General features: G+C 35.0%; 1 protein-coding gene across 11 annotated transcripts; it reads left to right on the top strand.

Annotated features, from left to right (window-relative positions):
- Positions 723–15,420, top strand: LOC107626647 (nucleolar complex protein 2 homolog). Of its 11 annotated transcripts, XM_021118354.1 has the most exons (17): positions 724–1,184; positions 2,351–2,398; positions 2,996–3,257; positions 3,382–3,423; positions 4,315–4,446; positions 6,303–6,366; positions 8,173–8,281; positions 8,504–8,561; positions 8,651–8,745; positions 9,186–9,254; positions 11,310–11,837; positions 13,218–13,520; positions 13,673–13,999; positions 14,135–14,341; positions 14,520–14,609; positions 14,691–14,783; positions 15,211–15,420. In XM_021118354.1, exons 5-17 carry the CDS (start codon positions 4,338–4,340, stop codon positions 15,310–15,312), a joined length of 2,154 nt encoding a protein of 717 aa, XP_020974013.1. In that variant the 5' UTR covers positions 724–1,184; positions 2,351–2,398; positions 2,996–3,257; positions 3,382–3,423; positions 4,315–4,337; the 3' UTR covers positions 15,313–15,420. The 11 variants fall into 11 exon arrangements, with proteins under 11 accessions (XP_016185047.1, XP_020974013.1, XP_016185030.1 ...); XM_016329544.2 differs by lacking the exon at positions 3,382–3,423; XM_021118373.1 differs by lacking the exon at positions 3,382–3,423 and having other exon boundaries at positions 14,834–15,344.

Here is an 18,270-nt window from a genome sequence, read left to right on the forward strand (position 1 = left end):
ATGCTAACGTAGACAGTCGAATACCATGCTAGACTCTATAAAATGATGTCAATTTAGTTTTGACACTTAAATAGCTCAAAAACAACATCGTAATAGTGTTTATTAAAACTTTTTCTCCCAAAATAAGTATAGAATATGGTTTTTGAACTATTGAGTGTCCAAACCAACTGCATCATTTTAAGGTTCAATGTGACATCTGACTGTATATCAGTAGTTCATTAATGTTTGTGTGTAGAAAATTATCTCAAAAACTAATGTAAATCATGTTTGTATAATTTGGAGACTAAACAGAGACAATTAAAATAATTTAAGGAGTAAATTAAAACTAATGCATAAGTTCAATAGTAAATAATAATAGGCCAATTCTATAGTGTCTATGAGTTTTTGTCTAAACTTTGCCTAACTTACTTTTTGTAGTAAGTTTTGATTTTTTAAAAATTATTTATTCTTATATCTTTTAAATTAAATAATAACTTTTAACCCTTTTTAGTAAATAGGCACCACTTTTTAGGCACTATAACATTCACCATAATAATATTGCAACTAAACTCGATATTACCCAATGTTTTGAAAATTGGACCGGACCGGCTAACTGTGAACCGGCAGTAATCGTGGTCCGGGTTGCTCCCTGAAACCGTTTCTCAAAAAACCGGAGAAGAATTACGGAACAGTGAACCGACCGGTTTAAAAGAAACGGGGTCGTTTTTTGGAAAATTTGGCTTATTTCCCTCTTGGTTCTGAAGCTCCTTCGTTTCTTTCTCCCTATCTCCCTCCCTTTATTTCATTCGCAGAAACTCAGCCAAAAAACCCTAGCACTGTAAGCCTACACCGCCGCAAGGAGTGGCATACTGCCGCCGTCCGTCCTTCTATCTAGCTTCCCTCGTGGTCCAAGTCTTCAACCCCTGTTCACTGTCACCGATCGCAGCTGCTTCCTCGAGCTCGGCGTCCGTCGTCTTTGTCTGCCCAGCCGCGCTTCCGCCGCCGTTTGTTTGCCGTTCACGTTCGCGTCTTCGTTCGCGTTCTTCGCCGTTCAAGTTTGCTCGGCGTTCACCGTTCGCATTCACTCGCCGTTCACCGTTCGGGTTCGCATTCGCGTTCGTCTGGAAGCCACGTTGCTCTGCTTCAAACTCTGCCCAACCCGCGCGCTCCACCTAGCCGTCGAACTGCTCTCTTTTGTCGCCGCTGTGAGTTCCCTAAACCCGCCACCAGACAATCCACTCACACAACACCAATACGCTGCTTCAAACTCTGCAACTTCTTATTTCTATTACAATAAGTAACTATTTGATTTGGTAGTGGTTTGGATTTTTTTCATAGACTGAATTAAAGTATACAATAGTTATGTTCTCTTCTCTATCACATTGAAATTAAGCTTTGAATTCTCTTATTTCGTTTTAAGTTTACCGCACTCAACATGTTTGATGAAATGCTTTAACCATATTTCGGGTTGGTTTATCATTTCTAGCTTTTAGAAACTTAGTAAGTTGATTGCATGTGAAATTAGAATATTTGGATCTTAGTAATTAGGAAATTTTAGCTGCACAAATAGCATCTTTGTAGAAAACATATTAGCATGATGATTCCACTTGCATTAGTGTTCTTCTGGTAAATTTTAACTGTAGTGTGAACTTGTTAATTTGCTAATTGTTCGTGTTGTTGTTCTGTTGTTCTTCTGTTATTTTATTTTTTTTTTGTTTTTGTTGTGATTCTCTGTTCTTGAACTTGTTAAGTTGATAATTTGCTAAATTGTTGGGCTGCTGTTGTTTAATTTGCTAAACTGTTAGGTTTCTACGATATAATTTGTTGGATTTTCTATTAAGGTCTTGTTCTTGTTTATTTGCTAAATTGTTGTTGTGTATTTATTGTTGTCTTTGAGATTCTTGCTGGATATTGGTGATCATTGATTTATTATATGCTTCATGTTTTCATTGTTTTCTTCTTCTGAAGGGAAAAAAAATTCTGTTTTCATTGTTTTGTTGATTGTTTGTTTTGTTTCAGAAATCAATTTTTTGTGATCAATGCTCAAACTCTAAATGCTGTTCTGCTGGTTTTGCTGTGTTTGTTTTGTTTCAGAAATCAATTTTTTGTTATCAATGCCCAAACTCTGAATGTTGTTCTTCTGTTTTTGTTTTGTTTCATAAATCAATATTTTGTGATCAATGCTCAAACTCTGAATGTTGTTTTGCTGTTTTTGTTTTGTTTCAGAAATCAATTTTTTGTGATCAATGCTCATACTCTGAATGTTGTTTTGTTTTGTTTTAAGGTTGTGTTTGGAAGAGGTGATTGATTTCTGAGTGTTGTTTTGTTTTTGTTTTAAAGCTGTGTATTGTGTTCAATTTTCATTTTGCAGGAAATTTTTTGAGGTATATAAGAATTAAGAAGAAAGACTATTTCAACGGTATTATTCTGTTTATTCTGGTCTGCTACAAGCTTGAACATAGAATTGAAGAGAGAAGCCCTTTATTATTTCATCATTGGCCTATTTTTGGCATTGCATATCATTGTAGTTTGTTTATTCATAGAACTAGTTGTTTATGCTCCCCTTTTGAAGTAAAAAAACACAGTAGAAGAGTGTTTAGATCCAGTTGCTTTATTCATTGAATTTTTATAGAATCAGGCGTTTATTATAAATCGGTTTTTCCAGTTGAACTATGGTTGAACCAATGTACTAGTGAACCAGTAACTAAAACAGTTCGATGACCGGTTCGGTTTTCAGAACCTTGATATTACCCCTTTTAGATAGAAATTCAGATGCAGTTAACTTCATGTAAAATTAATAGTTAAGAGTTGTTAAATGATAATTTAATCAAACCTGTCAAATTAATTCATAACTCTCAACTATAAACTTCACATAAAATTAATTTCATTTGAGTTTTCACTCTTTTTATTAAAAATAAATAAAAAATTAATATATTTTTTTAAAAATTCATCTGATGATTAGGGTTTTCTTTTTGCTGCATCCCGCCTACACTGATTCTACTATTCTATGATACAGCGCCACTTTCACCAATCACCACCGGAGAGACCAGACTGTCTTCTTCTTCCTTGCAGAGTGCCAGACTCAACAATAATTGCTAGCAGCTGCAGGCGCCACCCTGCCTCCAGGCTTCAGCCTCAGCTTCTCCTTGCCGCCGTCGCCGTCCTTGCCTCACCGGTCACCATTTTTCTGCCTCACGTCCTCCGCCAGCGCCCAGCCTCATCTCCTTCACCTCCTTCGCGGCCAGAATCTCCAGACTCCACGCCTCCGCTCCTCCTTGGTGAGTTTCTGTTATTTTAACTTTTCAATTTCAATTTTGGGCATTCATGTAAATCATCCGCTTATCTACTCTTGTTCTTCAATCTTCATAAATGTGTAATATTTGTATAAATATTTCATCACAGGCAGCTACTGATATTTTTTTTGTATTGCACTCATCACTCTAGGTATATTTTCTTTGATTAGTTACTGTGTGATCTTAATTTTTTTATCAATACTTGCTCTTCTTCATTTAATTTAATGGAAACTTTCTTCTATGATCATCATTACTTTCTCCAAACATGAGCATCCTATCAGAATAATCAAAACCCCCAGCAGCAGCAACAAGGATTGCCCGTGCAAAATATATTAGTAGTTGAACAGTCTTTTAGATGTTGAGAAAATTAACTTGATGAAATGACTATGGGTTCTGGATGCAATATTTATTGTTGCATATTTTTGTGGCTGAAATGTGTATTAACTTTGTATATGTTTATTTTGCATGCTGTATTTTGGCTGAAATGTGCCCCGTGGGTAGAATTAGGGTACAGAAGTTTGCTACCTGCGTAAGTAGCCGGGCGCATTCTATGTAGGGTTTGGTAGGGCAGGGCAGGGTGGGGTCGGGTAGCGTAAAAATCTGCTCCTATCCGTCCCATTGCCATCCCTATTTATAAGAGAACATGGTTTTAGTTTTAAAAAGGGAGACTCTGAAAATGGAATGTTATCAAATGTGGTGATAGATGTGTTGACGGTGGATATAGAAAGTGAGAATATAATTTGCTTAATCATCTTGTCTCTTAGCTGCAAGATATATAAAAATAAACCTCAGAATTTATTTTTCGATATTCTTTCTTTATCCTAAGTATAATGAATAGACATCAATCTAAGTCATTTTGCATTTTGTTATTATAAAGGACACTTAGAAATTTTTCTTGGTTAAATTGGTTGGACCTGTGAACCTCTGTTCCTGATAGCTTGATCGATTTGTTGTCCTCCAGTTTTCAGAACCTTGGTTTAGAATTTAGATCATCAATTGATTAATCTAAGTAGTTTTTACATGATTGTGTCAACGTGTCTAGGTCTCTGTTGATATTGTTACCAAATGGGAAAGCTAGGGAAGAAGGCAAGAAAATTCGCAAGAAAGAATCTGCAGTCAGTTTTGAGGAACAAAAGGAAGTTAAAATCCAAATTCAAAAGGAAAGCTTCAAAAAGTAAGGATTTTACCAATTACAATGCAGTTACTTGTGTTTACTATAGAACATGCTTTCCTGATGTCTTCACATGCTAATGACATTTGCCAAGATTGTGATTGTAATATATTTGTTTTATTGATTCATATTGTCTATAAAACAAAAAAAACCTGATTTGCATATAAAGTAGATTGATAAGTTGGTGTTGAAATATTTTGAGATGTAAACCTCTCTCCCCTCAACTGTTGTGAGACTCTTCCTGTACATGTTATTAATGAAATGTTCACCAAGTTGGAACTTGCAATAGTATACTACTTTGAGTACTTTATTCATTGTTGTACCAACTGCCATTGATAGATTAAGACAGTCCTCATGAGATATAGCCTTATGTCGCCTTCGATCCTACAAAATGTCATTGGTATTAATTCTTTTCTATGTAGCTTTCCCTATAGGTTCATCAAGTTGGAAGGAGTTGTATTTGAGGAATGGATTAGTAACTAGAAATAAGATTTACAGCTAAACATAACAAATGATCAAAAGACCGTACTCTTTTATCGGGGTTAGAAGACAAAGAAAGAAGCATATCAGGGAGATCCAAAAGTAGTATTAATTCAAAGGCCTCTCTCTATTATTTATATTAATAAAAAAGTGAATCTCCCTAGAAAAATAAGAATCCTGTACATTACAGAAAACCTAAATAAGTGATTTATGTGAGAAAGATAGGTGATAAAAGGCTAAATTAAGAGATGCGTCTCCTACCCAATGATCTTCCCAAAATTTAAACTAGAACTGTTATCTACATGCAAAGAATGCAAAAAGTTAGTATAAACTTGAGAAATGAACTTCTAGGGGCTAGAATGAGTAGCATGGGTGGTAACATTAGCATCCCAATTATTGTAGTCCAAGTCATAGTTACTCCTAATAACCTGTAATTACTTGGGTGCAATTCCACCTGATGATGGTGACTTGAGCATGCTTGCTGATGATTGGAGCTTCTTATGTTGCATATATTAACACCCTGAACAACTTATACCATTAAGAATAAACTTGATTGGAACTTATCCTAGCGAATAATATTTGCCAGAACTATCACAATCTCAAATTTAAGTGAATGATAGGAAAAGAATGTTGATATTCTAGGGCTTAGATAGGGAAGGAGAAAGAGAGAAAGATAAAGGCCCTGAATAATATGGACACCGATATGATTATGTGTTACAAGAGACAAACACATTATTTATAATAATAGGCAAACCTAATCCTAATCAGATAAGGAAAATGATCCTAAAATAATAATAAATATCAAAGTTGATCCTACAAGATATTACCTTATATTATGGGATATGATGGAGACAGCAAACAAATGGTGAACACATAGGTCATGGAGGATGGTATTGTTTTGATACCATGTTGAAATTATGGAAAATTAGATAGGCAAGGAGATATAGAGAAACATAAAGGCTATAAATATGAAAGACACAGCTAATATGATTATGTTGTTATTTTAAGAGAGACAACCACCTATTATTACTATTCATAATTGTAAGGAACCTAATCCTAATCCAATAAGTAATGAAGTCTTGCTGACTTACATAGTACATTGTTGAATAATTTCTATGCATTATGAATTTCGTAAATCCAACTGTTTAACAATATATTTTCAAATCAATTGCAAGTTTTATAAAAGTTTATTAGATTGATCTGTATAGTAAGATGTTGGAATTCAACGGTCAGATTGATGAAATTCATTGAGCATAAGACTATCGACAGTGTAATTAGCCATATATACACCCAGTGCAGGTTATTCTTTTAAATGAATATATTGAGTGTCTTTGGCTCCAGGTGAATTTGAAATTTTAATGATTTGTAATTTTTGACAGCAACGGGAGGTCAAGATGTTGAAGAAAACCAAGAGAGGGACACAACAAATCTATCTACGGAAAGGTAAAATGATAACCTGACTTCATTTTTTCACACCTCTTAAGATATATCCCTGCTTTCTTAGTGCTTTAGTGATTTTGATGTCATTATTTTTAAACTATCTTTTCTGTTGTTTTTGCTGATGAGTTTTGAACAGTGATGGCCTTCTGTACAGAAGCTGTCCTCTAGAATAAATGAAAAACTAAATTATACATGATTTTGATATTCCGTTAGACCCATATCATTTGTTTTGTTTAATTTAATTATGAGAAAAGCTTGTCATATGTCATTGCACATTTCAGTCGTTACTTTCTATAGGGTGTTTTAGAAAGGAAAAGAATATAAAGATGATTTTATTTAATGAATAGAAATGAATGATTTGATTTATAAATCATTTATTGTGTATTGAATAAATTATAAAAATAGGATATGAATTGATTTATAAATTAACTAATGTCTGGGACACTAAAATTAAGATTGATTTGATTTAGTTTTGCTCTCTCTCTCACACACACATCAAGAAATTGCATGCACGAATGAAAGGGCATGCAACTTTATTACAATTGCCTGCTGTTATGATCCCATTAGTGAGTGAGTTAGGAGTCATTTCGGGAAGTTAGTCGCCATAGATAAAGTGTTGGAGGAATTAGTTAAAGGTCTATAAACATTTGAGATAGAAAGATTAGAGATGAAGGTGCTTTTCGTTTTGAAGCTGACAAAATAGAAAAAGTTGCAAACTATGAATTTTGAATCTTCAATTGGGGTCATATTGTGTCGGATAGATAGGTGTGGTGGATTTGATTTCGGAATTCCAATTTTACTGTGACATTTAATACAAATAATGCAATTTCGTGGATGATGAATGAAGTGCTGCAACTAAGTTCAATATTCTCTCTATTTATCTATTTAGATTCATGTAAATATTAATAGTTGAAAGGGTAGTATTTTCTTTTGATAGATTTGAACACCAAATCAAACCATTTCCAGACAAATCCTTTAAAAAGTTTTCGAATTTAAGAAAAACACTACTCTATTCTAATGGGTTAAAAATTAAGTCATTTCCTTTATTTTAAAAGTCCAAAACAAAAGATTCCAATTTTTATTCAAGTCACTTCCGATTATATACTTTGGAAAGCACACTGATGGTTTACGGTTTGTGATTAAATGTTGAGTGATTAAGAGCTTTACACAATCTAATTCTAATTCTATCCCATGGATTTGTTCATAAGAAAATCCTTCATTAAAGGTGTGTGAATTTCGCTCTAGCCAAATACTCCAGATAGTGGCATATATTGGCATATACTACAGGACCATAAAGGTATTGCCTGTTTCCTGCTCCCAAAATTCGCAAACCTAATCAACCATGACTGATCCAAGGAACTAGAGCACATCCATGACCCGCCAGAAATACCAAAATATTCCACAAGGAGACAGCCATGGAACAAATGTGAAACTGTTAAGAGAAGACCGGAGGATGGGAGGAATACTTGGTTAGAAAGGTAGATAAGATGGGAGATGATTCACTAGATAGGAAATAGGGGCAGAGGGAGACCTACGAAGAGTCTGAATGAGGTGATTGGAAGAGATTTAAGAGTGAATAGGCTGAGTGCAGTTATGATTCACAACTGGTCACAATGACATCGTTTGATTCATATAGTTGATCCCACCTAGTGGTACAAGGTTTTGTTGCTGTTGATGCTGTATTTCTACATTTAAATAGCTTGTCTACCAGCATGGTTCACAATATGACTTAATGGTTTAAGGCTTTGGATGCCCTTTGCCAAATAAATTAAGTTAAATTTTTTTATTATATTTTATTTGTTTTTTCAGAAAAGCAATGACTGAAGAAATTGAAGATGTTTCCCTTGATGATGTATTCAGTGAAGATGATAGTGAGGGCCTTGGAGAGGATTCAGACAGTGATGTATATCTTTCTGAGGTTGGATTATAATTTTTCACTGAAGCTCTTGTTATTTCCAAATTTCAACATTGATCTGATTACCTGTTTGCATAATTGGCATATTCATTTCTTGATATACCCAAGACTCAAGCTGAGGTTGAGTCATAATTTTTCACTGAAGCTCTTGTGATTTCCAAATTTCAAAATTTATCTGATTACCTGTTTGCATATTTGGCATATTAATTTGTTTGATATAACCAGGACTCATGCTGTGCACATTTGACGGAATGTGATGGTGAAAGTGAAAATAATATTGATAGTAAGGATATTTCTTGCATTATTTTAAGCTAAATTCTAATTACCTCTCTGCATGTGTTTAGTTAGACTTTGATCCAAGTTAATTTTCAGGCAGCAATGGAGGTAGTTCCTTAATGGTTCATAACAGAGATATTCGTGCAGAACTTGTGAAGAAAGCAAAAAGGTTGAACAAATTAAAAGAAAAGGTGGTTTCCTTGTATCCTATGGTTAGGTATTGGGTTTACAGCAGATCTTATTTTCTTTATTTAGAACTTTTTTTTATCTGTGAGATGTGTTCTAAAACTACACTATGTATAAGTTTGAGTGTAGAAGCCCAAGAGAGGAACCAAATGATAGAATACTAAATAACCTGTGTTACTTTTAAACCACTCACGCACAAAACTGATTGACTAACATACTATTTAAAAGCAGAGTAGATGACCATTCTTCCTCTTCAAATATGTTGGCCTCATGTATGGAAAGTTTCAATGTGATTCTGAGATGTTATTTTCATGTTTTTCACGATGCTTGATAGGAATAAATGACATATTTGTTGTTGAAAAGGGTGTCATAATGGGGATCAGATGTTGCCATTCTGCATTTCTTGTTCCAATATCTAACTTTAACTTATCTTTGAAATCTTCAGGATCCAGAGTTTGCACGATTTCTGGAACGTTATGATGTGAGCATTAAACAAGCCAAAGATGATGAAACTGTGAGGCTTCTTTTCTTTTTTTTTTTTTTGTAGCATTCTTGAATTTTACATTTAGGAACTTTTGGCTAATACATCTAATGTTTTTCAATCTTTCTCTCCCTTGCCACCCCATTATTTAGAAATAATATTTGATAGAAGTAGTTTCTTTTATTTATACAAATTACAGCTTTCCTATTTTAGATATTTATATAATATAATAAAAGAAGAAAGGTAAAGCATATCGATAAGTTCTTAAATAGTGATTCTACATGATTTTTACAATTAGCCTATTAGCCAAATACATTTGTAAATCAAACAAATTATGCTTTTCTATAGTTATTAGTTTTTACTAGCATCTCGTCCTTTTTTAATTTTTATATGTTGTAATTTCTGTTAATTTCTTCAAAGCTGGTTATTCAGTGTAAACTGCCTTTTTTCTTTTGCCGAAGCTTTCTTTAGTTATGAGAGAGTAAGGAGTTGGTGATTGTTAAAAAAAATCTAATGTGGAATTTTTAACTTTGTGGAATTCAAATAGGAGAGTTATAAATTGTCATTGGGTAGTTACAAAAAGGTACATTATATGAAGGTATAGATTTTAGTATTTGATTATTAAACTTATCAAAATCTTACTTTTTATTTTAATGTATATAATTTATTTTTATATATTTTTTGTTTATGCTATTATGTAACCATATTTTATTACAAAATAGTATATACGTTAGTAAATATAGTGGTGTTGTCTAAACATGAAGAGTTCTCTTTAAAGTCGTAGCATTCCTTTCAACTAAAATGGATGGGAGGATTGCAATTAATGACCATCGCCACCTATCCTTAGCTTGTTTGTGAAAGTCAAAACCTCTACATTAAGGCTCCGTTTGGTTAGTATAGACACTGAGATGTAGACATTGAGAGATAGATCAAGAAGACATAGGCACAAAATACATGTATACATGTTTTATGTTTGGCAAAGCAAATACACAAAACACACAAAACCCTAAATAGTCCATAATACCTTCATCTCCTACCTTCACCACCACCACCACTCGGACTTTCCATCTACCACCACCTATTTTTCTCCTCCACCATTCATAACCAAAAATAAATCAACATCAACCCAAATTATTATTACCAACAAGATCTCTTTCAAAAATCAATTCAACAATTCTTATTTTTTTATTAAAAAAAAAGAAAAAAAATGGAAACAGATCTGGGAAACAGATCTCCTTCAGCACCACCTCACCCTTCTTCTTCCATAGTCCTTCCCCAAACCCTCTGTGCCCGAAATACATCTCCGCCTCCACCGTGTCTCCGCCATCCTCCGCCACCCAAGTGGCAGACGCCCGTAGTACCCCACACTCAAGTCTACGAAATCATCGAGAAGAGAGTGATCGAAGCACGATGGGTGAAGAGGAAGAGTGGGAGAGAGGCGGCAGTGGGCGACGAGAAGAAGGAAAAGGGAGAGGGGCGGCTCAGTGGGCGCTGTGAAGAGGAAGAGGGAGAAAGGCGGCGGTGGGCGGTGGAGAGTGAAGGGGAGGACGCGGCAGTGGTGGTGGCAAGATGGAGGAGGGAGGAAGGAATGGTGAGCCACTGAAAATAGAATGAGGAGTTGGAGGGAGGTGGAAGATGCTAACAGGAGGGAGATAGGTTTGGGAGAATGGGTAAATTTTGGAATTTTGAAAATTAAATAAGGGTAAAAGTGTAAAATATTAGTGTCTCAACTAGTTGGAGATACACAAATTTAGTGTTTCCGTGTCTATCCGTGTCTTCCCGTGCCCAACTAAAAATTGTGTCTCACTAAACCAAACTGAGGACGTGTGTCACTGTGCTCATGTCTTAGAGACATGGACAGCAACCAAAAGCTACCTGAGTGATGCAGCTGCTTCTTATTTATTTATTTATTTATTTTTACAATGTTAGTGTTTTTTGGTAATATGATAACCTTGTTGATTTCCTGTCTATTTACTTATTATAGTGTTTTGACATTGGTGTCATTGTCTATTTATCTGACGTAGGACTCAACTTTTAGCATAACTTGCACTTGTGTTGATGACAATTGTCTGCTCTTCTGTGGTTTAGAGTTCTGATGATGAAGGTGGTTTAGATGGGATGCATCCAATGAATGAAGATGCTGTTCGTTCTCATGTACCCAAATGTTTAACAAGTGGACAAGTTGATTCTTTGTGTAATATGGTTAAAAAAGATCATAACATGGCAGCCCTTACTTGTCTCATAAATGCTTATTGCACAGCCTGCCACAGTGATTCTAAAGCACCTAGTGCCAGTATTTCTGTCTTATCCCACAACATTCAGAGTGGTGAAACTTTCTCCAAGATATTAATGTTCATGCTACATGAGGCTGATACTATATTTAGGAAGTTACTGGGATTGTCATGCTCGAATTGCAAGAAGGAAACTGTTTTGGAGCTAAAGAATACATCAAAATGGTTATCTCTGAAACCGCTTATTAAATCATACCTTAGGAGTACTCTGTTTCTCCTGAACCAGGTTACAGACTCAGAGTTATTGACATTCACAATTTGTCGACTAAGAACTTCAATCATCTTCCTAGTTGCATTTCCAACTCTGTTGCGCAAGCTTCTTAAGGTATACTCAAATTCAATTGCTATAAATAGTTCTTGAAATTCATATGTTATGATAGTATGCTTCTATCTTTTATAAAAAAGGAGGCCCATATAGGTGGTTTATGAGAGGTTTTGGTGCTTCCATAAGTGATAGTAGCTTATATTTCTGTTAGATATTTGCTATTATTTCATGATTATTTCCTTATTTGGTATTATGAGAGAAGATAAAGATATCATAGGATATTATCTTTATTTCTTACACTCCTCAACCTGTGCATGAGTGACATGACTAATGTAAAGAGTTCTCTAGCCAAAGTCATTAAGCAAGTATATAGTTTGAGCGTGACGCTTGAATGAGGCACCACATGACTATTTTTAAGGAGTTCTGTAGCATCATTAAGCAAGTATATGGTTTGACCCATAGCATGATACTTGCATGAGTCACCGCATGTTTCTTGTTTTTCCCCAACTTCTAGTTACTACTAACAAAAGGACAATAATCTGAAGTAGATCTTTTATCTACTCGAGAACTGACCCAATTTGTACAAGTAAAACCTTTTATTTGACAAAGGTTATGATCATTGTAGAAAACATGCTGTCTATCCCTTGGGTATATATTTTAAAATGAACAGAGAAGCATCCTAAATTGTTGTCCTTGTAGAGTATATTAATCAATTGATTAACCACACTTTACCGACCAGTGCCCTCTATGACCTTGTGTCAAGAACCATCTCTCTCAAAAGTGTTTTGAAATACAGGCATATGAATTGTTTCATAATTTATCCAACATGCTTCTTCAAGCGATAACCACTTTTAGGCTTGAAGTGTGGATAGTGCATTACCTATCTTACCTTGTATTGAAATTCAATTTTGTTCTACAAAAAATGCAGACCACAGGTATCAAACTATTGACCTTTTTGGTCATAAAGTTCGATATCTTGTCATGAACTATGATAACCAAAATACTAAGCCTTTGGATAGAAGCACATAAATGGTTCTATATTTAACACCCTGGGTCTATAAGAACATTACCATGATCAGTTAACTGCATAACGTTCCTAGCCATTGGGTCTAACATGGTTTGGCTTTCTCAACTAACTGTAATCAAAATGTATCTAGATACACTACATTGAGCTCCCTATATGTGTAAATTGAGTGTAGTACAACCTGTACAAGTCATAATGCAGACTAACAAGACAGTATTTGCTAATAATAGCTGACACTTCATCCATATTGGTTGATGACTTGTGGCAATCAGATTCTTATAGTGGTTGTGTTCAATGTTGTACCTTTCATAATTCCCCGGACCCTGCGTTAACGCAGGATGCTTGTGCATCGGGCTGCCTTTACATCAATCTATGATATGTCAAATTCATCCTCACTTTACTCAAACTGATTGCAGATTTCTGTTCATCTCTGGGCAACAGGTGATGAGTCTTTGTCATCACATTCCTTTCTCATCATCAAAGATATATCTTCCATGTTTGGCTTGAATTGGTTTGATTCCTGCTTCGTCAAAACATATAAAGCATTCATTAATCACGCTCAATATGTTGACCAAAGGTTGTTTGAGCATATACACTTTCTAAGGAACTCCTTTCTGGAGCTCTGCAGTTTAGATGTGCAGAAATCATCTAACATGGCAATGAAATGTATGCTGCACCTGGCTAAGATATTGCAGAAGGGGCGGCAGACAAAGAAGAAGGTATTCTTTAAGCATTTTATCTTCCTTGTTACTCTTGACGAGGGAAGTTAAATGTTTAAATGGTCTCAGATTTAAAGAATTTGATAATATTTTGCTTGTTGGGGAAATGTCTGACAATTGTTTAACTGCTTTTTTTTTTTAATTTGTGGCAGGAGGTGGTTAAAAAAATTTGCAGTTGGCAGTACATTAATTGTATTGAACTCTGGGTTGCATTTATATCAGCAAATGCACCTGAATATGATCTTCATCCATTGCTATACATGATTGTACAGATCATAAATGGAATTGCTCTACTGTTTCCTGGTCCTAGATACTTACCACTAAGGATAAGATGTATCCAATGGCTTAATCAACTTGCTGGTTCTACTGGGATTTTCATCCCTGTTATATCATTGGTGTTGGATGTTGTAGCATACAAAATTGCCAAGGATGGTGGTAGAAAGCCTGGCAAAGGTTTTGAGCTACAGTCTACCATAAAGGTTGGACATCGATACCACAGTAAATTATTTATAATTTCTCGAGTCCAGTGTGTCTTGGCCACTGAATACACACACAATTTTGGATTGCACTCTACTTTTTTTTTTGTTGAAACTGACATTTCATAACTATTGCAGCTTCCAAAGCACTGGTTAAAATCACGCAACTTCCAAGTGGAGTGTATCTCATCTGCCATTGAGCTCCTTTCTGAGCATTTTGCACAATGGAGCTACCATATATCTTTTCCTGAGCTGGCAACAGCTCCACTTGTCCACCTCAAGAAGCTCTATGAGATAACTTCTATTGAGAGTTCTAGACGGGTTATCAAGCGTTTCATTGATCAGGTACAAGTCCTAGTGCGAGGCAATTCTATTTTCCTTTTGTCTTCCCCTGGATTTATGTTCAATTTTGACTTTTTGCTTTCAAATGAATATTTGGCAATATAGTCACTTCGAATAAACTATTTTATGTGACCCTTTTTAAATGTGGACATTGAACTATAGCCGTGTTGCTGTTTTTCAGGTGGAGATGAACGTTGACTTTGTGCAAAAGAAGAGAGAGGAGGCACCTTTCTCTCCGAAGGATCAGCAGACTGTTGAAACATTTCTTCAGGTATCTCCCTCACTTTTATTCTCTCACTTTAGAGTTTCAGTCATCATTGTAACTGTAATACTTAAGTTGTTGCTTTGGCAGATTGAAAGACGTAGTGGTAACACTCCATTTACGCAATACTATAGAAGCATAATGAGTAAGGCTGTAACCAGGAAAATGATTTCAAATACAAAGGTATGATTGGCTTAATTACTCCTCTGTTCCTTTATTTATATTTTGATTAGGTTCCGTCACAGCTGTTTATACCTTGGGTTATGCACTGAGACTTCCACCACAATTGTTCATGCTGCATTAGTCTAGGAGTTCTGATTTGGATTTGGATTCGGATTCTCTTCTGTGAAGGTAGTTTGTAACTGAACATGAGGGTTTCTCATCCTTGAACAAGCTGAACTACTATTTTCCTTTGGTCGGCAATGGGATTTTAACTTTCTCATCTTCAATGGACCACATTTTTAATGTACAATGAAATTCTCTATGTTAAGCTCTTGACAGTTTCCTAAGTCTTAACACAATGGACGAAGCAAAATGCATGGTCGAAATGCTTGAGGTGATTTGATCATCAATGAAACCTGAAAGAATCAATGTTTTCTTCATGTTTCAGGGTCTGAGGAAAATGGAAGTTTCTTCCATTACGGAATTTTTTGTACACCTTAGCTTTAAGTTCAATCATTATCAGAATAAAATAACAAAATATCAACCTTGAGGAGTTATGAAGGTTTTTTTTTTCCGGCTCAACGATCAATGTTTTGAATTATTGTTTCTAAAGTTAAGTTATATAGTCTGAAGAAAAATAATAGTACATGAGTTTTAATTTTGCATTTTACCCAACATACCAAGAAACTGTTTGTTGTGTGCTTAGAGGCAAAAAAGTGCCTGTCTAACCATGGAAATGAAAATGAAATGGTTTTAACATGAATCGAGCTCTTATAAACTAAGATAAAATGGAACTTACAGACAGAACAATAGTAACAAAGCCAACAATAGCATATATGTAGTTCTTTGAAATGTCCAACATGGAGTAAATATTGCGCTAGTTGTGTATTCTTTTTAAAATTGTTAGAATATATTAGGATGAATTAGCATTATTTAGCGTATCTTAATATTTATATTAGGATATTATGTTCTTATTGTTTCGATTCTTTTTGTACTTATAAATATTCTTGTATATTGTATCATCTCATACAATTTGAGTATACATAAATGTTTTTTTTATCTATCACTCTCTCTAACCCTTCTAATATGGTGTTAAAGTCATGATATCCTTCTTGAAGAGGATATAGGTTATCTTTTCGATGAGAAATTATTATATTATTTTCACATAAATATTTTTTTCCATGCCTTATTTATAAGAAAGTATATGGGAACAATGTTTTTTTTGAACAACATAAACAATAGGTTAAAAAAAGGTTAATTTTAATTTTAAAATTTTAATTTTGAATTAATTAGATTTATTCATGTTTAGTGGGTTCGAGATGTAGCCCATTGTTCATAATCTCTGTTGTCTACCTAGTGGAATTGCTTTTTTATTTGTTGTTGTCATTGTTTTGATACTTTCTCATCTCATCGATTAGCACATCCTTTCTGTCTCGTGTTTCTAAGACTAATATGCCAAATACTACTGTTGTTTGTCGCCAAACGTGCCACGAGAAGCTCCCTATCCACCTCCAATAGTCGTGTTTCTTTCAATCGCATTTTGAGTTTGTTTTTGACGTTTTCATTCATCACAAACCCTACCACTCTCTTCAATGTATCATTTAGAGTGGACGACCAAAATTTCACCTTTCGTTACTGGATGCTCCGACATGTGCTACTGAAGGTGCTTCTGCTGTCCACCACCACCTTAATCTCCACCCGCAATGTTTTCACCCTTTTTGGTCATCTTTCCTGCGGACAACTGACAACACCATGATGTTTTTCTCTTTGTTGTGAGTCAAATGGACCAAACCCCACCACCACAGGAGCTTTCACGTGTTGCCACGCGCTTTCCAAAGCGGCTGTCACTAGGGGTGGCAAGCGGGGAAGTCCGCCCTGCCTAATGAGGCGGTCCTAGAATTTCACCCCGCCCCGCCTAACTGCGGGTTGGCGGGCCTTTCTTTCTTTCTTTCTTTCTTTTTTTACTATTATCTATTAAATAATATATATAATGTCACAACCATATTAATAAATTTATAATTTTTTTTTTTGTTTCCCATGGTATCCCCCAACCCGATAGGTCAATGACTAATTCGTCTCGGATCTGAGCTCCATTTAAGGGTCTGCCGCTGGCTAATGGGTTACTGCATGCACAAGGCGAGATTTGAACCCCCGACATTTGCTTAAGTGGACGAGTGAGCTGACCACTCGACCAACCCAAGTTGGTTAATTTATAATTTCTAAAGGCATAAAAAAATTATATTTTTTATATTCACAAAAATTAAAGTCTTTATAATTATAAATATCTAATAAACATAATTATAAACTAAGTTTTCATCCAAAACAAAATAAACATAATCCAAAACATAATTATAAATATTGTCTCCAAAGCAATATAAACATAATCCAAAACACTAAATTTTCATCTTTATACTATTGTAAGTTGGGTTGGGAAAAGTTGTATTTTAGCCAAAAAATTACAAAAATACCCCATTACAAAAAAAAACTAAGCCCGGCGGAGAAGCTCGCCCCGCTCCACCAAAGCCTGCCAAATCCCACAGTTTAAGCGATGCGGGTTAGACGGGCTTTTGCTCTTTGGTGGTCATAATTTTCCAGTCCGACCTGCCTTTTTGGTGGGTTACGTGACCCGGGCTAGCGGGTTTAGTCCCGTTTGCCACCCGTAGCTGTCACTACCCTCAAACTTACATCTTCATATTCAATCTCCATCGTTAGATTCGCTTCCATCTCAACGGTCAAGATTGTGCACCCGTTATTGCGACCTGTCCCTCTAACCGACTCGACACGCAACTCGTATGTCTACCCGACCTGCTTTTGTGTGGACCGCGCGTTGACTAGGGCTAAGTCAGCTATTAACGTGTCTCACACGTCCTCTTAGGTGTTAACATGTGGCTTCCATGCTATTGATATAGTAGTTGATGTGTTTGCTGAAGTGTATCTCTGTGTGGACTCCTTTTAAGGTTTTTGGTGTCTTTTTTTTTCATTTTGTCCTCTGTTTTTGCGATTTTTGTCCTGATTTTGCTGTTTTGACATTTTTGATGTATATTTACAATTTTTATGGAGAAACTAGTTGCTTTTTAACCATTCTGTTTGTATTATACTTTTCGGCTCTTCATCACCTTTCCAACAATTCGTCATCCCTTTGATAGTTTGCTACCATTTCTGCAGTTTTTTGGTAGTTCATCATCTTTCTAATAATTTGCCACCTATTCAGCAGTTTTTTAGTAGTTTGCCATCTCTCTTATAGATCTCCAATTTTTTTGGTAGTTCATCACTCTTTCGACAGTTTTATCTGCACTTCATTTTAACAGTTTTGTCTATATCTGTTCTGTCAGTTACTGCATTTTTTTATTCTGTTATTTTTAATAAGTTTTAAATTTAAGTTGTCATTTGAATTTGATAAAAGATATTAGAATATATTAGGATCAATGAGCATTATTTAACATCTCTGTATATTTATTATAAGATATTATATTTTTATTATTTTGATTATCTTTATAATTATAAATAC

Source organism: Arachis ipaensis, chromosome B01 (assembly GCF_000816755.2).
Source record: "Arachis ipaensis cultivar K30076 chromosome B01, Araip1.1, whole genome shotgun sequence".
Taxonomy (NCBI): domain Eukaryota; kingdom Viridiplantae; phylum Streptophyta; class Magnoliopsida; order Fabales; family Fabaceae; genus Arachis; species Arachis ipaensis.

Excerpts from the sequence above, each read along its gene's own strand:
- LOC107626647 (XM_021118354.1), top strand. The coding sequence starts at position 4,338 with ATGGGAAAGCTAGGGAAGAAGGCAAGAAAATTCGCAAGAAAGAATCTG. Across the intron at positions 11,838-13,217 it reads TGTTGCGCAAGCTTCTTAAG|ATTTCTGTTCATCTCTGGGC; the intron begins GTATACTCAAAT and ends AACTGATTGCAG. Across the intron at positions 14,342-14,519 it reads TCAAGCGTTTCATTGATCAG|GTGGAGATGAACGTTGACTT; the intron begins GTACAAGTCCTA and ends GCTGTTTTTCAG.